Source organism: Lissotriton helveticus, chromosome 11 (assembly GCF_964261635.1).
Source record: "Lissotriton helveticus chromosome 11, aLisHel1.1, whole genome shotgun sequence".
Taxonomy (NCBI): domain Eukaryota; kingdom Metazoa; phylum Chordata; class Amphibia; order Caudata; family Salamandridae; genus Lissotriton; species Lissotriton helveticus.
This window is the reverse complement of record NC_136072.1, coordinates 603,060,452-603,086,504: the sequence shown is the minus strand read 5'-3', so window position 1 is coordinate 603,086,504 and position 26,053 is coordinate 603,060,452. Positions and strand designations below refer to the sequence as shown.

At 45.8% G+C, this 26,053-nt stretch overlaps 1 protein-coding gene across 2 annotated transcripts in view; it reads right to left on the bottom strand.

Annotated features, from left to right (window-relative positions):
* Window positions 1–26,053, bottom strand: part of PLS1 (plastin 1) — a 470,894-nt gene that overhangs the window by 199,209 nt on the left and 245,632 nt on the right. For both annotated transcript variants that reach the window (XM_078666421.1, XM_078666420.1), the window contains exon 3: window positions 22,400–22,563. In XM_078666421.1, coding sequence (XP_078522547.1) covers window positions 22,400–22,563 — 164 coding nt within the window. The remainder of the gene's footprint in view (window positions 1–22,399; window positions 22,564–26,053) is intronic.

Genomic DNA, 26,053 nt, shown 5'->3' with positions numbered 1-26,053 from the left:
AAAAAAAAGGCAAAGTGTAGCAAAAATGCCCAGTAGTGAGGCATGCAAGGAAAGAGGAATGCATGTGTAGTCCAACACTGTCCAGGGCTGGGCAGTCTAATTACCTTAATGGTAACAGCATTCTGTTGATTACACTGCCCAGCCTCTGACTTTGCTTTAAAGCAAGTTACCCAAGAAAGGCAGCCTGTGTGCTGTGCCTGGCTGCTATAGAGTCAGTAGGGCCATTGTGAGGAAATTGGTTTCCAGCGTCCTATCATAGGCCCATGCATTGCAATTTCCTAATGCAATTACCAGTAAAATAATCACTTTGCCAGATCCCGGTTGCGCTTATTAAAGCAGCTATTTTGTTGGGTTTCATTTTTTTTTCTTTTTTTACATGTAGGGCAACCCTAATCCTGATTCGCAGGTGAAACATTTCACTGAGCACTACTAAGGAACTACGTTGTTTCATAGAACATAAAAATGTTGGCCTCCAGGTCTAGGTCAGTTGAATAAACCAGAGCTCGAGCACTGGAAGGAGGGTAAGAAGAAAAACTGTTAAACTTAGCATAACCAATCAAGTCTGATGAGCTAGTGCTTAGGATGAAGACTCAGAATCCTCAATATCATTGGTCAGAAAAGAGCCTGTAACACCTCGAGAAGCATGTTCTTCCGAACCTGAACTTAAAGTCATACCGAAGTCAATGGGGAGTGAAATGAACTGCCGACAGCCTGTTCAATCTGCAGAGGGTGACATATGTATTGTCATGCAGAAACCAAAACAGTACACATAAACCATACTGGTAGCTTCATATTGACTTCCAACAGCCTTAACCACCAAAATATGCTACAGAGAAACACAGCATAGCGCAAAGAGGTATAACCCATTAAAGATCATTCCTCAAACATTTAACACTGTACAGATATACCAGTGTAGGCCTCGTTCCAAATGAAATGCATATCCTTTTTCGGGCGGAAATTGGAGTTTTCACCCCAAAGGAGACTGGTGCTGTAATTGTACCCATATGATTTGCCATAGGAAAAACTTGTGTCCCAAATCCTCGGGGTAAATAGACAACATTCTGATTTCCCACACATTGGAGAAGGGAAAGCAAGTAGCAAACATATTATCCCCCATACTAAGGGCCTGATTACGTGTACGGCGGTCCAAAGGTCTACCGTACACATGGTTGAATGGTTGAATGGAGGGAACCACTGCACTGATGGTCTGACTGCTGCATATTGAGTGCGGCTGTCCCACCTCCGCAAGACTGCCCCAGCTGCCACGGATCCGCGATCCCTGGCATTGGCGTAGCAGTCAGAGGCTCCAATATGCTTGCCGGTGTGGCTCATCGCTAATTGAACGCCTTAGATGCCTGAATTACACAGCACCTTCAGCGAAAATGCATGCACATGATGACCGTTCGGGGTCCCTCCTTGCCTGTCTGATTAAACAAGACAGACCAGTGAGTCCTATCACGGCGCTCAGGTTCCCCGGCGGCGAAATAAAATACATGCAGCATGAAATCCACCACAAACTGACCACACACTTCACATCGCTATATCAGTCCACAGTGGAGACCACGGAACTTGACATACATAGCTTCCTAGACTGCCTAGACATCCCCCAACTTACGCAAGAACAGCAGCAAGAACTAGAAGCACCTATCACATTAGAGGAAGTACAGGCCCAATATGCACATTGATCTCTAGAAAAGTACCAGGCCCAGATGGACTCCCACTTGAATTCTATAAAATATATGTGACCTGCTGGCTCCACAGCTAATCCAGGCTTACACGAAGCAGCTACAGACCACGTGTCTCCAGACTTCACTCACTGAAGCAACACAGATTACCCTCCAAAAACCGGACAGTGATCTCACACAGCTGGGCTCGTACCACCCACTATCATTACTTACAGTAGATTATAAAATTTTAGTGGGGATACTAGCTTGTTACACCATATCTTATTCATGAAGATCCGGAATGGGTTTGTACCTGCACGTAATACGTCCCTTAATGTGGGAAGGCTGTTCAGGGTTATGAGATATGCTCCGCGTGACTGGCCAGAATCAGGATGTCTAGTCTTAGACCAGGAAAAGGCATTTGACACTGTGGAATGGCCCTATTTATTTGATACACTCCCACGATATAGGATTGGCCCATATTTCCTTAACCTGGTCAGCTTACGCTATGGGGCACCAATGGTATGAGTTCACACAGGCAACAGTGGGCAGCCAGATAGAGGTCAGATTTACACTTGTCCGACACGGCGGGAAATGGGCCCCCATACATTCTAAACGAGATACTTCCACCGTAGCCTGTTTATCACAAGACAAATCAAGCCATACGCGCCTGCCATTCCAATACTAGGCTTGCCAAGAGGAACTGGCATACCTGGTGCGCATGAGCTAGCAGCATGGCATGCAGCAGGCATACACACAATAGGAGATTTATATTGTGATGGAACACTTCTGCCATATGACATCCCTTAATGTGCGAAGGCTGTTTAGGGTGATGAGATATGCTCCATGTGACTGGCCAGAAGAGGGATGTCTAGTCTTAGATCTGGAAAAGGCTTTCGACAATGTGGAATGGCCCTTTTTATTTGATACACTCCCACGATGTGGGATTGGCCCATATTTCCTAAGCCTGGTCAGATTACTCTATGGAGCTCCCATGGTACGAGTTCGCACAGGCAATATGTTCTTGCAGCCTATAAAGATTGGTAGAAGTACCAGACAGGGCTGCCCCCTTTTGCCACAAATTTTCTCTCTAGCTATAGAACTGCTTGCACTAGGCATTCGTGCCTCGGTGAATCCCTAGGTCATCCAGAGGGGTGCAGAAATACATGCCATATCGCTATAGGCTGATTACATTTTACTATATATCATAGACATTCGATTAGTGTCACCGGTGATATCTGAGATCCTCAACCGGTTCGCAACGCTGACGGGGATGAGGGTCAACTCGAGAAAGTCATGTCTGCTTTCCTTTGGCTCACGCATGGCAGACCCTCACCTCATTATAGACAGCGCCCCAGTGACATGACAACCACACATGTTCCGATATTTGGGGATCTGGAGTTATCACTCAGATCAGGACCTGATGGATGGAAACCTCACTAGAACAATCACAGCACTGAAGTCACAAATGATGTTCTGGAAAACCTTAAATATCTCAGTAGCAGGGAGAGTGGCACTTATTAAAATGATAGTGCTCCCACGCATGCTGTATCATTTTACTAACCTCCAATTTATTTACCACCACCCTTCTTTCACACATTTGAGCGCAAACTTCGACACATGATCTGGAGTAATAAGCGATGCAGACCAGCGATCACAAAATGATATTTGCCACTGTCCCAGAGAAGCCTAACTGTTCCAAACATGGAACAGTACTACTTAGCACCCCGACTTCAGAGGGCAGCCAGATAGATGCCAGAATTACACTTGTCCGACACGGCGGGAAATGGGCCCCCATACGCTCTAGACGAGATACTTCAGCCGTAGCCTGTTTATCACAAGACAAATCAAGCCATACGCGTCCGCCATTCCAATACTAGGCTTGCCAAGAGGAGCTGGCATAGCTGGTGTGCATGAGGTAGCAGCATGGCATGCAGCAGGCATACACACAATAGGAGAATTATATTGTGATGGAACACTTCTGCCATATGACATCCCTTAATGTGCGAAGGCTGTTCAGGGTGATGAGATATGGTCCGCGGGACTGGCCAGAACAGGGATGTCTAGTCTTAGATCTGGAAAAGGCTTTCGACACTGTGGAATGGCCCTTTTTATTTGATACACTCCCACGATGTGGGATTGGCCCATATTTCCTACACCTGGTCAGATTACTCTATGGAGCTCCCATGGCACGAGTTCGCACAGGCAATATATTCTCGCAGCCTATAAAGATTGGTAGAGGTACCAGACAGGGCTGCTCCCTTTTGCCACTAATTTTCTCTCTAGCTATAGAACTGCACGCACTAGCCATTCAAGCCCTGATGAATCCCTGGGGCATCCCGATGGGCGCAGATACACATACCATATCGCTATAGGCCGATGACATTTTACTATATATCAGAGACATTCGCTCAGTGCCACCGGTGATAACGGAGTCCCTCAACCGGTTCGCAACGCTGAGGGTCAACTGGGGAAAGTCATGTCTGTTCCCCTTTGGCTCAGGCATGGCAGACCTTCACCTCATTATAGACGGTGCCACAGTGACGTGGCAACCACACATGCTCCGGTATTTTAGGTTCCAGATTTATCACAGAGATCAGGATCTTATGGATGGGAACCAGAACAACCACAGCACTAAGGTCACAAATGTTGTTCTGGAAAACCCTTATTATCTCAGTAGCAGGGAGAGTGGCACTTATTAAAATGCTAGTGCTCCCAAGCTTGTTGTATCATTTTACTAACTTACCACTTTATTTACCGCCACCCTTCTTCCGCACGTTCAAGCGCACACTGCGAGACCTGATCAGGAATAATACGCGATGCAGAGTAGAGCTCACAAAATTATACTTGCCACTGTCCCAGGGAGGCCTAACTGTTCCAAACATGGAACAGTACTACTTAGCACCCCAACTACAGTGGGTAGCCAGATGGGTGTTGGAATCACACTTGTATGACTGTGCAGGATATAGGCCCCCATAAGCTCTAGACGAGATACTTCACATTTATCACCCATGTTCCAGGCAGCCCGGGCCCCTCCCTCTGTTGATGCAGGAAGCTTACAAATGCTTTCGCGTAGCCTGTTTATCACAAGACAAATCAAGCCATACGCACCCACCATTCCAGTACTAGGCATGCCAAGAGGAGCTGGCAGAGCTGGAGAGCATGGGCTAACAGCATGGCAGGCGGCCGGCATTTACACGATAGGGGACTTATATTGTGACGGAACACTTCCGCCATTTGACTCATTGGTGCGGGAAGAGGGAGTACCTCAGTCATGCCTATTGGGGAGGCATGCTGCGTCGCCACTGGGGAGACATCACACAAAGAACCACAAATGCATCTCTTGCTGCAGTACATGCATGTGTTGGGAACAGGGAGGTGCCTCACCAAACGGTTCACAGAGGCATTACGCGCACACTCTGCAATGGAACTGGCCCCCCCGGAGGGATAGATGGGAGGCGGATCCGAATCGTCCATGCACGCCCAAAGAATGGAAAATGATGCTGTTGAGCCCTATGGCAGTCTCTCGTAATTTCGCTTCATTCAGTTTTACATATTGCACAGAGCATATCGGTCTCCTGATAAAATCAATAGATTCTTTCATAGGCAAGACGCGTGTTGCCCGCGCTGCCAACTTACTTTTGCTGATTTTTTACACATGATATGGGCGTGCTTCACTATCTGTCTATACTGGGATGAGGTGATACAGCAACTAAACTTTTGCACTGACAGAGCACTCCCACACAAATGGGAAGCCTGCATACTGGGGGGGCCTGTTTACAAGGGACAAGGCACACAGAACTACAGCCAGATTTCTAGACCTAGGCCTGGCATTGGCCAAACGACTTATTACCAAGCGATGGGAATCAGAAGACCTCCCCAGCAATACAAGCCTTGTCTTATTCAATATTGAACTGGCCTAAAGCGGAGGAGGAAGCGCTGCACAGGGAAGATGCCTGGTGATTACACAAGTACCCGATCTCGTTCCACTGGAACACAATACTAGTAACACTCCAGATTGCCCTCGCCCCGGGGGGGGGGGGGGGGATGCTGTTGACAACACAAGCATAAGACAAGATGAACCAAGTCAATTACCGTGGATACCCTTATAGACAGCCAAGATACAGAAACATCACATACATATGCGTAACAAGTGGATCCCGGGGTCACACACACAGGGGTACCAACTAAGAGGTCAAGGGATCAAGAAAGAAACAGACATACGATCTCGTTGCTGTTTAGGCCCAACTTCCCTCCACAATTTTCTATTAGTTCATACGTTCTCTGATAAAGGGATATGTGGCTCTAAATAGCATAGCACAGACACAGGCAAACATAAATATGCTCACGCATAATATCTGTTTGCATGGATGGACATTTGACATGTATATAATAGCAGAATTTCTAGTGACACACCCTCTTTTCTGTTGAATTGTAGGTCAAACGAAGACTGAAGCTAACATGTCTGTTCACTTACAGCTACCAAGAAGACGAAGTTGTGTGCATGTACGATGTTCCTGTAATGTAAAGTCATGTAATAACTGGATATGTGCACCTGTATAACCCCCTTCTTATTAAATAAAAGTATTAAAACAGATCAAACAAAAAAAAATAATACGCTAAACGATGCACAAGCAATAACCAAACATTCAGGCCTCACCACTCTAAGACCAAAATCACAGAGCGATAACCCACTGTATAATGTAGTGCCTCCCACCCCACAGACTGACCAGTACGTTGTGCCCACCAGAGTGCTATGCATTACACATGGTTATGTCCCTTTTCATTATAAGCCCCCTCTCAGCCAGGAAAATCCTGATATCCAGGAGTTTATATGACTGAAGATCTTAAGGGTGTGACTGAAAAATGTTGGAGTGGTATTTTGCCTTAATTATGCTAAATGCTCAATTTTAAAATAATAAGATCCTAATGTGTTCAAGAATAAATGCTGGTACCCAAAGCGGGTTCTGCAGGTCATACCGAAGTTAATGGGGAGTGACATGGACTGCCAACAGCCTGCTCAATCCTGCCATTGTTGCAAACGATAATTCACATAACTATTTCAGAACAACTCCATGAAGCCAGTGAATGTTGCAAGTTTCCTTCTAAAAATCTTGGCTTAAATCTATTTGTTGTAACTCTGCACCCATGCAAGGGTGTAACCTTGCAAGGGTAGATTTATGACTGTCTTTAGTGAATCAAGCCCCAAGAGTGGAATCGTTGGTGCTATAATTAAATATTTTAGAAGCAAAAATGTGTCAATAAGTTTATTTTCTTTTTTAACTCAGATACACACTTTGTAACCTCTCTGATTGAATCGTGGAGGTTTATGGGAGGGGAAGTTCATAGAGGAGGGTAGTGCATGCTCTCTAGTACTGGTGAGATGGTCAGATAGTTAATTTCTTTCCCTCTCTCATTAAGGTTTGGCTGTAACCACCCTTAAGGCAGACAGGGGTGCACGAGTTATCTCTAGTGCACAGCGGTCAAAACTGTAGCAGTTTTTGCTGTTCTTCCAATGCTCTCTGAAGCTCAGCAGCAAGCTGAGAGATGTTTCAAAAAGGACCTGCTGTATTTTTTATTTACAATCACCATGTGCCGTACTCTAGTCTAGACTGACTTTAATGTTGTTTCTTCTGGCTAGATTTTAGTTGCGCTTGTTTTAATTGTATTTTTTGTTTTATTAACTATCATATAACTTTTGTACTGTTTTTGTATTTCTGGACATTCTGATTACAAGTAAGATACGTTACGATGATTGGCAGTTTAAATGGTTTCCAAACTAAAATAAAGTGCAATTACATTTGAAATTAAACATATGCCTAAGACATTATGAAAAGCTAGTTTGCACCGTCTGTACAATACTGGGCCCTCTTGCCGTACATTTAATTTGGGTCCTGCTTGAGTAGAAACTTTCTTTTTAGTGCTCTATGAATTAGGTTTCAGAGTGTCTCTGGTCCTTAAAGCAACCACAGGCACGCATGCTGACAAGGATCAAGGAATACATACCCTGGAAGGATCTCTTCCTGTCCTGCACACATTTAAACAATTGCTACGGTTCACAACTTGTGTTACTTTTAAGAAATATTCAATAGAGGCTTTATTAAAAATCAAAATACTGTGATTCTCTACATGAATAGTATATTGATTCGTCTCTGAAGAAAGACCTGATGAGGGGTAATTTAGTTTGAGGGTTTGTTTAATCATTCCCATAACAAAGATGCTGTTTTAATTTGTGGATACTTTTAATAAAACAATTACATCAACTTCATATCTTTATAAGCATATCTACTTGGCATTGCATTAATATATATTGCATTCAGTTGTTGTATCCCAAATGGATTTATAAATTGAAACGGTGAAGGCGCTAATGTACAAATTAAACTGGATTTTCACTGTAGCAGAAGACTGCATGCATTAGTTTATTCCGACATAAAGTCATATAAACCTCGACAAAGCTTTAGATCGAAAACACTCGCAATAAAATTCAAAGATGAAACTATCAATCAATACAAAATAATAACAAAAGCATAAGTAGCAATCAATAACAATTACTTAGTAATTCCTATTTCTAGTCCATTAAATACCTGCTATTACTATCTCTGCATGTCATTTCAATTGGAACATTTTCAGTACTTAAAGAGATAAAATAATCACATCCCTCATTCACGTCTAGATATCAACCTTTTTAAACGAGGCTTCATATTTACTTTCCTTTCAAGGAAGGCAGCTGCACATAATAACATCTTGCACACTAGATGAATCAGTGCTCCCTGCCGGCAGGTGTATATAAACAAAATGGAACTTGAACAGCGGCCCCAACCCTAAGAGAAAACCCAAAGCAAAATAACAAACGATGGACATGCATAAACGGGCTCGGTGTAGTCAAATAGTGTACAGATCTAACAGATTCCTTACTTCTGTTAAATTTTACCAAGAAACTCAATAAAATCATTCTCATTGCTAAATCTATAGATTTCTCAGGCAATTACTTCTTTGTGATGGGTAACAGTTCATGTCTAAGGGGAAAATCCTATTTCGTATATAAGGTACAAAAGTTACACCTCACATTTTTTGCACACTGCTTCTTTCTTGCTCATATATTCTTTAAACACTCACCTGCTACATATTTTTTTTAAAATTCAAGTAAAGAAGGAAAAAAACTTTATTCCCACATTTTAAAATTTCAGATTTGATATTGCAAAACCCGTTTTAAGCCACTGTGCTATATTAGGATTGTAATTTATGAAGTACAATTAACTAAAGAATCTCTGTCACAAGACCTGCAAACTACTGAGCGATCCACATCAAATTCACACAGCTAGGTTCGTGATGTGGTGGTACACATTCTTTGCAGCAGGCACATTAACCCTCTGTGCTACTGTATCATGAGTGGAAGCTGCAACTAGACAAAGCTCTAATCGCTCTCCAGCAAGAACATAAATCACCAGAGTTGTCGTGACATTTTTAGTGTTTCCCCCGAATACATCTAGATGCACAAGAAAGTCTGCTGCAGGTGCTTTTTAAACCTGTGTTATTTCTAAACAAACCGTGAGGTCAGCGCCAGGTGTGGCTGCACTGGCCACACAGCCCTAGAGCAGGCTCTGTTCCTATTTATCCCCAACAGGGGGCAATACGAGGTTACAAGTTTATATGCATATAGTACGGTGGCCTTTTATTTTTTGAAAGATAGCCTTTAGCACCTTTCAAGGATCCAGGAAGGTCAAACAAGAATAAGCTTCAGAACATAGAGCAATAAGGAATAATAAAAAGTCTGTAGGTTTACCCATTTTAGCCAACTTGGGCCGCAACAAATTCCAGTCCATTTTATTGATGGCAGATTTAAATTCCACAAAAAACAGAGTGCAAGTGCATATTATTTACATAGTCAGAAATTGGGTCATTATTTGGGGTGGGTAACTTCCAAACTCAAGGAATAATCACAAACCTTATCAGGATGAACCCTCAAAGTCACTAAACTAAGTGCAACTCCCTAATAAATATGGCACAGAGCATACAGGTTTAACTTAGGGCAGTGTGTAAAGTATTTATGTAGTACCAAAACAGTAACAAAGTAAAAATGCAAAAAGATACAAATCTCAAACTGAATTAGAAAAGTAGAGTAAAAGTTAATACACAAAATGATGCCATAGTGACTAAAATCCACTAGGGAGAAACAGCGACATGATTTTTTAAATGTTTAAGTAGAAATAGTGCCAAGAAGCACAAAGTGCCAATGATAGTCAATGGTCGTAGTAGAACAGGACTTAGTTGCAATTTGAAGCTGACTGCGATGGAGTGCGGATGAGATACAACAACCAGGTTGGTCCTGGTCAATGACTTTACTCTCTGACTTTAGTCGTTTAAGTCCCAATCCACCACAGGAGCACACTTCTAAAGCTCTCCAGGACCTCAGGTGAGGCAATTAGAGACTCACATGGTGTCAGGCAGAGGATAACGATAAGGCCCGGTTGCCACTGAGTAGCTGGGAAGTTGCAGGAAAGGCCTTTTGCAGCTTATTGTATCCTTGTAGCTTGAAGAATTCAGCCTTATGACCGCTGGAGTCTACTTCTTTGTTTAGGGTACAAGAGGTCCCAGACAGCAGGTCCAGTCCTCTTCTGTTCTTCCTCAGGTTCAGGAGTGTCCTGAAGTGGGTGCTTGGGGATGTCACATTTATGCCTGGTTCACGCTAGTTAGTAGGAATGATTGCTGGGTACGCCGTACCCACATTGCGCATTTTCGAGATGGCAAAAGTCTTTGGCCACACTAAACCTGAACTCTCACACCTGAGGGGTGTATGGGATGTGTACAATGGCAATCCTAGTGTCTTCCCACACCTACACTAAAATCCAGTTGGAGCAGCCACTGTACCCACTACAAACCCAGAGACAGAAGATTAGTGGAACAAAGTTAGGCTTTTCTAACAACCAGACACTGGTTCGACAAGAATTGATTTGACATCCCCTTTCCCTTCCTTTCAAGTGTGTCACCAGTAAAACCCAAAGACAGAAGTCTGGTTTAACAAAAGTAGGGATTTTCAGCAACCAGTGGATATACAAGAATTGTTTTAGTATCCTCTTGCCATGCTTTCAAATCCATCCCAAAGTGGTACATGTAAAACCAGCAGACCTGTCAAACAGGATTTGACATTCAGGCAGGATTTTACACCGCAATGTCAAAAAAACATGTAACAGCCCCCACCAAGCATATTCTGGGAGGTTCAGATGAGTAATCTCTGCCCATTTAGGCCATCCTATTGTTTGCTTCTGGTAGGCTTTTTACACCTATTAAAATGCTAATACCAGGATGGAGTAAGTTTGAGAACAAATGTAAACCAGCCTCCAGGAACTTCAGTCAGGGACAAGGTAACTTTCTAAAAGTTACTTTTCTGTAATATTCATTAAAAATAAACTTCGCCATTGAATTGGATTTTTAATAACTAATAAAAATAGTAGTATAATTATTTTTCAAGGTTGTCCCATTCCTGAGATACAGTATTAGGATTTTAATCTGTACTCTGGTTTTCTACATAGGACAGCTAGGCCTGGCACAGTGAAAACATGTTTTTGGGGGCTAAACACTGTAAAGACATGTTAACAGTACAATTTCTATGTGCCCCACTTTAAATACCACTCATTGTGCCTTGTGGGCTACAAAGGCCTACATAGGAGTGACTTGTTGATATTTAAAAAGGATCTTTTGACTTGTCAAAAAGTTTGTTTTGAGGTCAATTTGCAGTTGTCAAACGGTTACAGGCAGGCTACACAGGATAGGCATGAAGCCAACTACCACTGTAGTAACGATGACCGTGATAAAACTTACAGAACAGAATGGTGTGTATTGTTGTCTGCTCTGAGATTTCATCGCAGGGGCAGGGTGTAAGAATTGAATCCCAGCTGTTTTTCACTGGGAAGGCAACTAAGCGATGGAAAATACTTAGCCTAAATCTTGTCAAAAGAAGTTGTTCGAATACCTTAAGGTGGTAAGTTTGATCAGGCTGGATTGACAAGGTAATCTGGACCGCAATTAAATGCTGAACAGAGGCTTTTGATGCTTCGTTGGCAATTCTTAATTCTTCTAAGTGATCCAACGCCCTTGCTTTCAGATCCTTCCTTGAAATTTCATGGATCGTCTCAGGTGAGGTATAGTAGGTCCCTAGCCCTAAGTCAGTCAAAAACTTTCTCACATAAGAGAGCCAACTGATTTTCAGTGAGTGGTCTAGGGACATACAATCTGCCATGATTTGCTTAGTAAGTAGATTTTTTTCAGATAACCAGATTTTCGCCAAAGTAGAAGTGGTTGAATTCTTACCAAATCCACCAAATACGGGACCCCCAATTCCATGTGGCATGCAAACGTAGAAACCGATTTAGGTGCTGCTACTAAGAATCTCAAAAATATATTCTCTGCCACTTGTAGAGCGTTAATGTTAGCATTCCCCCACACTCCCGCCCCATACAGGGCTATTGCCTGGCATTTCGCATTATAAATTTTTAGCAATTCTACCGGAGACCTTTTGCCCAATTTTTGGGAAAAATTAATGAGGGCTACAATGGCTCTCATAAAGAGATATTTTCTTGCCTCAACTCCAGGTTTCCAGTTCAATTTGTCATCAATCATGATGCCTAAATTAGGATACTGGGCCGTTGTTTCAAGCTTTTGTTTGCAGAGGAAAATATCTTTAACCCCTTTTTTCCCTGTGCCTGCTACCATTACGTAGGTCTTTTTATGTTTATATGTAAATCTAAGCTCCCCATGAAGTCTGCATATCTGTCCAGAGCCTTCTGTAATTCGCATGGGGTACGTGCCAATATCACGGCGTCGTCCGCATAGAGCAGAGTGGGAATCCGTCGTGTTCTTACTTGCGGTAGATCCTGGCCCCCCCTCAGTATGGCCACCTCCAAACCGTTTGTATACAATGAAAACAGAAAGGGGGCCAGGACACAACCTTGACGGACTCCACGCTCTACCCCAAACGACGCAGACAATTCGCCCTTTAACCCAAATCGCACTCTCGCTGAGGCTCTCGAGAGGAGCATCGACTCGCATTTGTGACAGAACAGACCAGAGCTTTACATGACAGACACAATCAAAAGCAGCAGACAAGTCAACATAAACCATGTAGAACTTGCCCCTCTTTGCGTGAACGTATTTGCCCAGCAACATTAATAGGTTCAGGGCCTGTTCAGTAGTACCAAAGCCCTCCCGAAACCCGTATTGGAGGTCGGAGAGTACCTCACCATCGCCAGCCCACTGCTGGAGACGCTCAAGCACAACTCTACCCACTACCTTGCCCAGCGAATCCAGCAGTGAGATACCTCCTGCCAGTTTCCTTTTTTAAATATAGGAACCATGAGGGATTTGGTCCAAGAGTTCAACAGGCCCTTTACCATTACTGCTTTAACGGGAGAGGTGTGGCGCCGCGGCCAGGGCGACTGACGCTGGAATCTGGGGACCACGGTTCGATCCCCGGCTCCGGCGGCAGGTTAGCCCAGCACCATGTGACTCTGGGCAATAGCTCGCTTAATCTTCCCAACGGCCCCCAGCGCCTAGAGACCCTTACGGGTGATTGTGTGCTTTACAAATGTGGACTTCACGTTACCCTAGTTAGTATTGGGGCCCACAGTTCTGTGTTATATTTGAATAGGTCCACGGGGACCCCGTCAGCTCCTGGGGCTTTCCCATTTTTACTAGCATTTAATGCCTGAAGTACCTCGGACATGTCAAATTCTAGCGGGATAGGGTAGGACACCTCAGGGGGGCTACCAATGGGAGATACATCAGTCCCTGTTGATATAGAGTCTTTCTGAAATATTGCGGAGAAATGAGCCACCCAGGCCGATTCCTCAATGGCTACTTCTATTTTTGGGAGATTTTTGTCATCTGCTAGGAAGGGGGATTTTACCACTCTCCAAAAAGCCTCACTATTTTTCTCTATAGAGCTTTTGTGGATTTGGTCCCACAGGGCTTGTTTTAATTCGCCCTTCCTCTTCTTTCGCACCATGTTATACTCTATTCTGAGCATACTAATTTCCTGTCGATCTCACTTAGATTTTTTTAATGCTGTTTTTAATTTTGTGTGGGCTACGGTACAGCTATGATTGAACCACCCTACTTTCCTGGGTCGATCTTTATGGTTTTTTTTTTCTGTCAGTTGTTCATTAATTTTTGCTAAAATTACAGCAAAATTGCTTAGAACTTCCTCCTCTGGGGCTGCTAAGTCTAGGCATATGAGGAATGATGGGAAGGCTGCTTTTATCACCTTTTAGGTGGTTTCCCCAGGGTCTACCTTCTCCCATCTGAGAGAGTATCCGTTCGTCCTATCTAAATGCAGATTGTTCTGACTTAGCGCACTTAATATAGTCAGTGAGGGGGATTGAGTGTATGTAAAATATAGTTCAAAGCTAAGGGCAGAATGGTCGCTTAATGTATTGACTAAGAGTTCAAAATTCTCGACTCTATTGGCCAAAATGGTCGATGTTAGAACATGGTCAATTGTTGTTTCGTGGCCCCTCCCCAGGAATGTAGGTTCAAACCGATGTGAAATCGGATCTACTTTGTTAGCTATAATGAGCCCCATTGGTGAGAGTATTTCATTCAGGTACAGCCCTATGTTAGAGTGATTAAAATGGACTATGGGGCAATCATGTTTATCCGCCAACCCGCAGAGATTACTACTACTGCGTGAGCAGGGATGCAGGTTAAAATCCCCCCCCCAAAATAATGCTTACTGTTACTCTATCTCCATGATCCTGCATCAACTGGGAGAGCTTTTCTCGCAGATTGAGCAAGACCTTCAAGAACTGTCCTTCCAAAAGATTATTATAAAAATTAAGAGAAGGATAGTCTCTTTGTTGCCAAAGGAAAGGGAGAGAAGTTGGTAGTTTACATCCAACTTTACCACGGTTGTTTTAAGTCCTTGTATAGTTTTGGCTATAAAAATAGTCAGTCCTCCTTTCGGTCTGCCCATAGTTCCCGCTATTGCTGAAGAGAAGTAGGTTTTATAAACCATCAGATGTAATTCAGTCGTGGACCATGTCTCTTGGAGGTAGATTACATTATGCTTCCCCAAAAATGTGAGGGCGCTACCGTCTTCGACCTTGGGTTGAAGACCTGCAATGTTCCAAAAAATGACTTTTAGGGATTTTGATTCGTTGGCAGAGGGAATGGCCACTGGGGGAGTGTGGTCAACTTGCACCCAACAGCCAATCAAGAGCCCCTTTTACGGTGATGGTCAATCAACCATCTCGAGGCAGCTATACCTGTTTGTAGTAGGAATTTCTCTCCAACTATCCCTATAAACTGCCTCCCTGGTAGGGTATCTGATGGGATTGCCTCCCCACTCCTCCCACTCTCCTCCCAAGTCTCGGTGGCCCACTCTGTGCCAGTTCCCTTCATATACTGAGCCATTACGAATCCTGGGGGATAGAAAAAAGAGAGTTGTTTGGTATCTATGCTTTCGTTGTTATCTGGGGTTCCCCATGAGCAGATATGATTCACCGTGCGTGGGTCCTCAAAATTGACCAAGACGCAGTCACCCTGGATTGTTTTCCTTCCATGCCCCACCCAGGGAGCCCTGAGAACCATTAAGATCTTACTCGACCAGTAAAGTGGTAATGGTCGGTTCTTATTAAGCCAATGTTGGACCTTGTTCTTTAATGACCAGCTAGGTTCCTCTGTGGTATTTACCAAGTCCGGGACGCCGGTCATTACCACCACAAAAGGGCTAGCCTCGGGGGGAAGGTTGACAGCAGGTCTACTATCGAAAGGCTCCTCTGTTACAGTCCCTATTAGCATTTAAAGCGGGGGCTTTGGAGGTATTATTGTCCATCCTGACCTGTACAGTCGATACTTTGAGGTTATCTGCAGTTTTCTTCTCTGCTACTGCAGGGGTTATCGATGTTACATTTGCCCCTGCAGACGCAGTTTTTGTTATTTGTGGTCCCACTAGTTTATCAGTATTCAGTTTGCTTCCCCCTGTCTTTGATGCCCCATGAATTATCATTTTTTTTGAGAGGGTAATCAGTTCAGCTAACTGTTTTTCAACGTGCTGTAGTCTGGTTTCTATCGGGGAAAGATACAATTTAAATAACTCTCCCATTTATATTAGAAGTTGGTTAACAATCTCTTTATCATTGCCTTCCCCTGCCGTGTTAATCAATGCATCAGTGCTTTCGTATACCAAAATCTCATTTGTTACAAGATTTGGTGGCTCAGTGTGCCTATTTTTTTCCCCTCTCTGTGTAGTTTGGTTTGAGTTCTCCCCCTGGTTTTTGGGTAACTCACGTGTCTTCTTGACCCTTGTAATTTTTTGTTTATCCCTTTTTTTTTCGTACGGCGCCCTCCCTCCTTCCCCTCAACTGTCTCGTTACCTCTGGTGTGGTGAGTATAGATAAATCTGGGGTCCTTTCCAGTTCCAAACTTATTTGGGAATCAGACAGAGGTTGTGATGCTGATAAGTCCACCACATTTGGTAGGCTATGCAAATCAGCACGGACTTCTATCGGGGGGGGGGCTTCCTGACCAGCTCAGGGGTTCTAACGGTCGCAAAGTGGCCCAAGGAAGATCTTTTTGCCAAAGCTAAAGCTAGGCCTTGGGACACTCTGCGTTCCAGGTCGGAGATACCTTGGTCTATGAAGGAATTCGCCTTATAAATAAATTATCTAAGGGGCCTACTACCCGAACCCCTTCTGCAGCTGTTTTGCTCCTACTTCCTCGTGTAGTCATGGTGCTAGAAAAACACAATATACAGTCCCAAATTTACAGTTATTTTCATAATATAGTTTAAGAACTGTTAAAAGATGAGTAGAGCAAACATACAGTTCGTGAATAGTTTGTACAGTAGGAAGACTTAGAGAGGGGGCTCGGTCCGGTCTAACACGGTCTTTAACGGGCTAAAATGGGCTAAAACGGCCCCGTCCTTGGCCCGGGCTTCGCTCGGCGCACGCCCGCGTGCGTCCCGCGTGCGCGACAATGGCCGTGCTTATGTAGGAGTAGAATAGATGGAGGCAGGAAGAGGGCCAGCTGCAGCGGATCACGGGCCGCACGGCAGTCTGGTCCGCGCAGTCCCGTTGCAGGTAACACCACAGAGTCCAGCCCCAAGATCGGCGGGACGCACAAAAAAGTTCAGGCGTTCAACAAAGATTCCACTGGACAGGTAGGAAATGCGGCCAGAAAGCACCCTCTCAGCCACCAGTCAGGAGTGGCTCCCGCGGAGCGGGGGCCGCGAGAGGTTTTAACGAGCAGTGGATGGAGGCGGGAAGCGGGCCAGCTGCAGCGGATCACGGGCCGCACGGCAGTCTGGTCCTCGCAGTCCCGTTGCAGGTAACACCACAGAGTCCAGCCCCAAGATCGGCGGGACGCACAAAAAAGTTCAGACGTTCAACAAAGATTCCACTGGACAGGTAGGAAATGCAGCCAGAAAGCACCCTCTCAGCCACCAGTCACGAGCGGCACCCCACTGTAGTATATGGCACAATAGGTGCTACAGTCCAATAGTGGCCTTTACCTTCCAGGACCTGGATTCCCCTTGTACCATATACAATGCACATAGAGGTAAGTTAAATATTCCAATTAGGAGTATGCCAAGTCACCCATGTTTAAAGGGGGAGCACAGACACTTTACCACTGGTTAGCAGGATTAAAGTGCACAGAGTACTAAAGCCAGAAATATATAGAGTCCACCAAAAGGCAAAAGATATGGGTGGCCATTCAGAAAAGGCAGATTTCCCACACATATAATATAATTCAAAACAAGTATATGATAAAATTGTGTTCAGTGGCGTCACTAGGTGGGTGCGGGTGGTGCGGACCGCACCAGGTGACACCATCACTTGGGGTGACACCGTCGATTCTATGTCTCTGACTCTGCTTTGGTTATTGTCCAAATCAATTTTAGCTATACTACGACGTCAGCATCCTGACGTCAATGACGTTTGAAACGTCACTCATGTGACCGCTCCCGGACCTGCCGCTTTCATCAGCCCGCACTGCCCACGCCCACCACTACACGTGCTTAAAATGTAAGCACTACCACTGCTGTTTCGGTCCAGCAACATCTCATCACTAGCACCAGCAGCAGGTAAGAAAGCGCCGTGGGCTGGGGTGAGGGCAGGGTGGAGTGAGACTCCTCTCATGTGCCGAGGCCCGGACCGCGTGCAGCCCAAGCCGCCCGTCGCTGCACCAAAGCAAGCAATGTACAGGTGTGAAAAGTGCACCTGGGCTCCTTCGTGCACGAGAAGCCCTTCCTCAGATAACAGTGCAAGCAACCTCTCGCAAAGCGCCTCGGCCCGACCGTGTCGGGGAGAGTACGCGCTATATACACATGCCCCGCTTAGCATGCATGCAGCATTTGTCCAGGACTAGGGTGGTCGAAGAGGTGAGGGTTACTTAACTTGGTTAGTTTGTGTGTGAAGACCATGAATAAGTCCAGGGGCATATTTTCAAATGTTTGTTCTGGATGAAAACATTTCTGTTATTTATGTCTTATTTGTATAAAAGCAGCTATATACATAGAAAGGGTGTTCTCCCAGACCCCCCCCCCGGCCAGGCAAAAAAAGGTACAACTACAACAAGGCACTCTTCTGCCACACAGCGGCTATTGTTGGCTTAAACGCCTCTGGGCGCTAGGGCTTTAGTGTCTCCTCGTACACTCTCTGTAAGATATTTTTTGTGTCTTTGTGGACCTGGGTTAGGTGCACAGAGATTGGTGATGGCCTACATGGATTTCACTCTCTATAATGCTCTAAAATGTATTATATTGTCTTTGGGATATAAATAATATTTCCTTTTGGTCACTGTTTGCAGGCTATCCTTTTCCTACAGGAGCCGTTTTAGTAATAAAATGTGAGGCATCCTTCCGGAGCGTGGTTGATTTGCAAGATATCTCTTCGGGTTGGGCAAATGCTGCAGCGATTGGGGCGCAACCTCCGCAGAGTAGTATGTGTTCTTTCAACGAACGGTGGCTCAGCATATCCTTTGCGGATGTTGATAAAAGGAGTACCATCGTAATAGGCGATCCTAGCACACTGCACTAAAAGTACATGTCTATTTATGGTGTGTCCTTCATAGATTGACAGTGACCGATGTTGCAAAAAAAAAAACAGTGCCCCCGGGGGCACGTGCTATTTTCCTCCGTCGCTCCTTGCACCCAAGAGGCAATTGATCCACTTGGGATGGTGATCAGACATACTGACCATCCATTGGACCGACCACCTCCCCCCGCAGCTTCCACATACATTAATATGTTTGTTTAGTGTCGCGCCCCCTTTATACCTCAACTTACTGCCACTGATTGCCCTCCCCCCCACCGTGCTTGAGGGTCTTCCTGTTTAGGTCGTTTACCAGGGCCCCTGAGAGGAAACTAGGGAATCAGGTGGCAATTGTGGCCCCAAAGCTTGAACGGATAAAAAAAAAACAGGGATCATTCTGCCTAGTGCACACTGGTGTCCCAAGGGATCGTGCATTGTCCGAAGTAATGTGTGCAATTCTAAATATATGTAAATTAAATGTGCGCCCCCCCCCTACTTTACAGCTTGCTGAGGAGAACTGTGCCAAGTACATGTTCCCTTTAGTCACTTCAGGGCCACAGGACCCCCCGCCCCAACATATACAACATCCCGCAAATAACACACAGACACAAGTGTTAAAATTGGGAAACGTTGCTGCAGGTTTATTATTACATACAACATTATGTAATCACGGTGGGTTATCTTACGGGCGATCCAAGGGCAGGCCGCATTCTCGCCACCTGCCCGCCTGTTGCACCATTATGGTAATAAAACTACTCACGCCCCTTGCGGGGCGTATCTAGGCAAACCCCCGGTTGCACAGGCCCACAACCGCCCGAAGGACTACTGGGGCGCCGACACGAGTTCCTGGACCTCCCATGAGGTTCTAGGTTAGGCTCTGGCACCCCTATGTGCCCGCTGAAGTACAGTGTTGCACCTCTCTGCTTCCGGATCGCCCTGTAACTCCGCCACAGCCCGGCCAGCGGCCACCGGCGCTGTCCGGGCCCTCCACCACTTCGCTTCATAGGGAAACCTGCAACCCTTGCTCTGCAGAGCTTCTCGTCCGTCCACTAGGAACAAGTCCAAACGACAGGAGAGAGGTGGACCCTTTCCGCCAAAGAGAGCTTAAAACCTGACATGAACATTACTTGCCTGATGAAACCAAGGCCCCTCGTGACTGATCTGCAGATACCCCCGGGTCCCTATTCCTTACAACATTAGTGTAACCCTCCCCGGTTGGTAAGGTCATACTACCAGATAAATGACCAAGTGAAGAGGAGGGGCCCCCACTGCTAATGGCGCTTTGTAACATGCCAAAGGCGTACCAGCGCCTGTCACTGAGCCTCAACCACACACCTTCACACAAAGCGTCAGCAGACTACACACAGGTTAAATTACAACTACTGCTGTACTGCCGTCCTCCGCATAATCAAGAGAAACTGCGCTTACATTGAACGCTTGTGCTGCTGTACTCCAAGGGCACAGGGACAATGAGGGATAATACTTATATTATCCTATATAACTTGGGTGGTGTCCCATCAAGTGCTAAAACAGGATTGAAAGGAAAAAACAGCTGGCTTCACCTGCCCTTATGGGTTTAGTCTGGAGGGAGCTTAGGCCATGTTACCTCTAAGATAGTTTGTCTAACAGGTTAACTTACAACCACCACCAAGGGATGCTTTGACTGAAACCAAGTGCCCCCTTAAAATCCTGACCAGAAACATGACTTGCCAGCTGGAGACAATGCCCCTCTGACACAATCTGCATATTACCCCCTGGGACCAATCCCTCTACAGCCATAGTGTAGACTAACCCAGGGTCGTAAGATCATACCCCTATGTAATGACGAGGAGATGAGGGGCCTCACCTGCTGATATCGCTTCCTATAATCCATACAATAGGAGCTCCAGCGCATGCCACGGAGACCCACCACACACCTTCACACAACGAGTCAGCCGACTACACCCAGTTCATTATCAACTTCTGCCAAAAGCAGTATTCAGAATAGTCAACTGTAAACTGCGCTTTGTTTAAACGCTTGCGCATCTATACGCACAAGAGTACAGAGGGTTATTCAGTGAAAACAAACTTTTTAGTATATAACTTGTGTGGTTTCCTTACATAAGATAAACAGGATTGCAATGGTAAAACATCTGACATCACATGCCGCCTAGAATAGCCTGGAGGCTGCTTGGGCCATGCTACCCCTAGGATAGCTTGTCTATAAGGTAGACTTATACCCCCATCATAAGGGAATGTGTGGACTGATCACCAGGGACCCCCAGAACTGAGATATAAATACCTCAGGCTGACTTCTCATATTGGGAGGGGCTCCCAAGGAATCTATTGGGTACACGGGTATATACATGGGACTGTTCCATCGCACGCCAGGGGGGCCCCACCACACGAGACGTGTCCGTGAAGCCTGTGTCCAAACCCTGATAGGAGCCCCCTGAATGCCACGAGCAAAAAGGGGTGTAGGACACCAGATAGATTCTGTGAACCCCCGCACACTAAGCGGGGAAAGAAGAGAGGGCCCCTCCCCCCTTGAGCGCCACAGGATGAAGCCCATACCGTACATCTGTGAATTGTCTAATATTCAGGTGCCAAGATAAAATTCCTCACTGCAATTAGAGAGTTTCAAGGTAGCTGAAAAGAGCGATCACATAGCTTAATTACCACAACTACTCGCCTCACCAGAGCCGTACAGCCTCCTGCTGGGCCTTTCTAGGGGAAGTAAAGCGTCGCCCGCTTGGATCTTTGCTTGTGGTAAAATCGCCGCTAGACTGCGGTAGGGGAGTCACATATTTTACATAAGTGGGGTGGATTGGTCAAAGGCTAAAAGTTGCAACAAATGATAATAATAATCTATGCCACCCAATTTACCAGCATTGGCACTGTATATAGAGATTTTTACTAAGAATATTAGTAAGGATAGTTATTCTGCATATTTCGGAAAAGATAAAGGGCCAGTGCTTCAGTATTTTGAGAATTCAAGATATAGTGTACACACTGAGCAAAAAACATTTGGAGTGCACACAATCTGGCAAATTATGTTGTTCCCGTGTCTCCTGTTTTGTGACTGCAAAGCTGCACAGGAAGGGGAGCCATGCCATTTTATTATACTTAGGTACTCGTTACTAGTGGTTTCCTAATTCTGATGGGACCAGTAACAACACTTACCGGTCCAATAGGAATTATGGGATAGGCTGAGTTCCCTCGATCTATTTGTTTTCACACAGAGATTTAAGCTACCGAAAGCATATGAAATCTCTTTGTGAAAATATTGGAGGAAATGAGGAATTACTGGGGATTCAGTAATATATATTTGCCAATCCCCTGGTAGTTCTTAATTTTTAATGGGATTTTCAGGGCTCGACTCATATTAACCGATACCTCAGGCATTGATAATTCTGTATCAATAACTCCAGTGGTAAGAAAGTCTGGGCAATTGTATGAGCTACTCGTAATGACAGCCTTAGTGGGATCATTTACAACGAGGTTTATATAAAAAATAATACAATTTGTTTCACCTAGCATTGCCTCTAAAAGGGCCACAAAAGTACGGAGTGCGTGAGAATTTCAGCGAAGCACCCCTTAATACAGAATACACACCAATATTTATCATAACAACAAAATGTAAATATTAACTGTTATGAAACCTGACCGCTACCTTGCCAGGACAATTTGCATCCCAGAATACAGAAATTCGTTTCTGAAAGTACTTACCGATACAAATTCTTCAAAGTTGATTTTGTTATCTTTGTTACTATCCGCAAACACTAGAATTTTTTCCACAATTTCTCTGACTTTGTAACCAGGCAAGGGGAGGTTTGCTTCTTTGAATAGATCTTGCAGTTCATAATCGCTGACGTATCCACTGTTGTCGATGTCTGCAAATGTAAAATCACAAGTGTGTTTTGTATCTTTGTTACAAAACAACAACAAAGAAGTGGTAGATAGAACAGTACTTACTTGGACAATCTTTTGACATTTAATGAAGAAATTTAGGCATTTGGGGGTCCATTAGGATGGCGGGCGGACTTTGCCCGCCCGCCATCCCCGTGCAAAACGGGACCGCCCGCCATACGAGCGGCGGTCCCGCCTTGGCCATTAGGCGGGCGCATCCTGTATTTTTACCATTGCGGCGGGCGGTGCTGAAAGCGCCGCCCGGTGCAATGGTAAAAATGCACGCTGTGCATTTCAAAGCACAACATGACAGGCACCGCGTGGTGCCTTCCATGTTGCACTTTGAAATGCGGGGGGTTACCATAGGTACCCCCATGTGCACCCCCCACCCCCCGGAGTCCCAGAGGGCCCGCAACGGGCCCCCGCAGGGAGTCTCTGCATGCCTTTCTGTGGCGGCATTGCCACCACGGAAAGGCATGTCTGCAAGCCCATCATAATATGGCTGACGGTGTCTAATAGACACCACCACCATATTAAACATTTTCCGCCCTGACCGCAAGGTGACCGGGGCAGAAAAGCGGCGGACAGTGTTTACGTCCACCGCGCCCCCTCCCCCTCCCCCCGCCATAGGAATATGGCGGGAGGAAAATGTGTGGCGGCCGGGCATGAATGTCGGGCGGATCCTCGCCCGACATCGTAATGGGCCCCTAGGTGTCCCTGTAGAAGCTCATCCTCTACCCACTGCCTTTTTGGAATATTGTGAATTGGTAGAAACTCAGTTGCCTTAAGAAAATGTCTGGGCAGGGCAAGGCAGGCTTTTGGAAGATGGACAGTCAGGTCTGTGGGTGGGTAAGTAAAGAGCATATCTGTTGGAGTAAAATGAGGGGTTCTGGGAAAAACTGAATATAGAAGAGGGATCTCCCCTGTAGGCCAGGAAACAAAACAGGTCTATGGGAGTGATTATGGATGGAGATTGACAGCTGAACAACAGTGGGAATGGGAGGCTTAGTGTGATGTTTATTCAGGGTTGAGGATTGTTCGACCTGGCATCCTTGGCGTGATTTACCCCCTAACCTTTTGCCTTCAACCCTCCTGTTTGCTGACTTTGCTTTTGCTCGCTTTAGTACACTGCATACTTTACCACTGTTAAACATGGTAATATTATCTCATACCCATTTGCTGTATTTAATTTTCCTGAAAGTCCCTAGTAAAGTGCCACTACCTGTGCACCAGGCCTTTAAATTAAATGCTACTAGTGCACCTGCAGCACTGATTGTGTCACCAACTTAAGTAGCACTTTAAACATATCTCAGCCTGCCATTACAGCCTGTGTGTGCAATTTTAAACCGCCATTTTGAACAGGTAAAATACATTCTTTGCCAGGCCCAAACTTTCATTTTTAAAATATTTGTCACCCCTAGGGTAGGTCCCAGACAGTCTAGAGGGCAGGGGGCAATGTATTTAAAAGTTGAGCATGTGCTTTCGAGGTTGACATGTCCTCGTAGTGAAAAACTCTTAAATTCGTTTTTCACGGGGCGTGGCTTGGCACGTCAAGCTGGCGGTCGCACTCTAAGAGTGCTCCGGACCCCTCCGTCATCCGCCCAGGCATCTTCCGCCATCGGTTTGATTAAAAGTGCCCGACGCAGGCTGACATCCCACTGAAGCAGCGCAGACCTCCCAAACACGAGACGAAGCCACCGGATGGCTGTGGATTGCCCATGGTGAAGGGGGAGAGGCCGAGCACCCAAGCAAGATGGCGGTCCGGCCACCAATCCGGTAGCTGCAGACACCTGAGGGCTGATGAGTGCTACATGCCTAGCTAAAGGCAATCCATACCTCCAGACCCCGTAAGACCTGTGGGAGGAGACCTGTGGCAAATTACTTACAAACTGATCACTGCATGGCTACCGCTGATCCGAGATAATCCGTTACCACCTCCCGTACCTCCCCTACGGATAACGATTGGTGCACAGGGATAGTGACCCGCTGAGACCCCTGGACAGACGGCTGAGGGGCCCTGAATGAACTGGGTGATCTGCCACGCTAAAAGCCACGCTGCAATAATGCTGGACTCCTAGCCTCCATCAGACCCACGCTATACCCCAGGGTGCTTAAGACTAAGAATATTTACACCGATTGTGACCATGGGGAAGCCTCCAACACAGACCAAAATGGACCACTACACCACTAACGACCCAGGGTTGGTGGCTGGGCCCACAGGGAAATCTACCACACCTACTACCGAGCTCAACACCATCCTACAAGCCATCAGCGCCTCGCAGGCCTCAGTTGAAAACAAGATCGGCGAAGTCCGAGAGGAAATGGCTCTCCTTCGGCAAGACCTCTGAAACACGACGGCCCGCATCACAGAAACCGAATCCCGCATCTCAACTGTTGAAGATGACATTACTCAACTAAAAGAACAAGTGGCCTGCTAAAAGACCCACACAAAGGAATTACATAAAAGGGCTGAAGATGCTGAAAACAGGTCCTTGTGGGGTTCCCGAAAGTCAAAGAGAAGGGGCAAATGGGGGACTTCATTGAACGCTGGATCAGATCCTGGATGCCTAAAAACTCCCTGTTCACCTGGTTTGCGATAGAGTATGCCCATCGCTCCCTGGCCCATAGACCTCCACCTGGAGCATCACACAGATTCGTAACCACAATACTCTAACCTTCCAGGGTCACCCCATACTGATCTTTCCAGATTACACGCGGGAGGTCCAGACCCAGAGACACTCTTTCACCGATGTGAAAATAAAACTGCGAACCCTGTATCTCCAATATAGGTTGCTCTTCTAGGCCTGCCTCCGAGTGGTGTTCCAGAACAAAACCCACTTTTTCGAATCCCCGGAGACGGCCTTTACTTGGCTGACCGAGGAGCTGCCTCTCAGGATGAATGCCTCGGATCCACCCCCAGAGGCCCAAGTAGGGGACAGCCTTAGGGGAGTGCCCAAACTGCACAAAAGACGTACACAGTCTCGCCGAAGGCATGGGGCCCGCCGAACCAGATTGGGCTCGCCTGCTGATATCCGAATTGCGCCCTAAAGACAGAACACTCTTGAACAACTCTCGCTCCCCGCGGCGATCCAGTTCCATGAGCAGCATTGAACCTAGAAGTGCCTCAACTGCGACCCTCCAAATTGACTTTGCTGAATCCGACCTCTCTCGTAGTCAGGCACTCCTGGAATGATGGGTCTAAACAGGGCCACGCTTTCAACGCATCCCTACCAAATACGCTAAGATATGTTTCCTGCTACAATCTTTTTATCTACGCCGAGAAAATGAGTATCCTTATGTAAGGAGGGGTCCTCCATGCAATCCAACCCAAACGTTTTAGTTTGGTCAATTAACCTTGCTTAATTGGGATGACAGATGTTTCTGTTCTCGAAGTATTGGGTGGGGGTAGGCGGTAGGGAGGGAGGTTGGGACCATTGTCCTGAATTGTTGTTCCACCACATTCGTCACACCAGC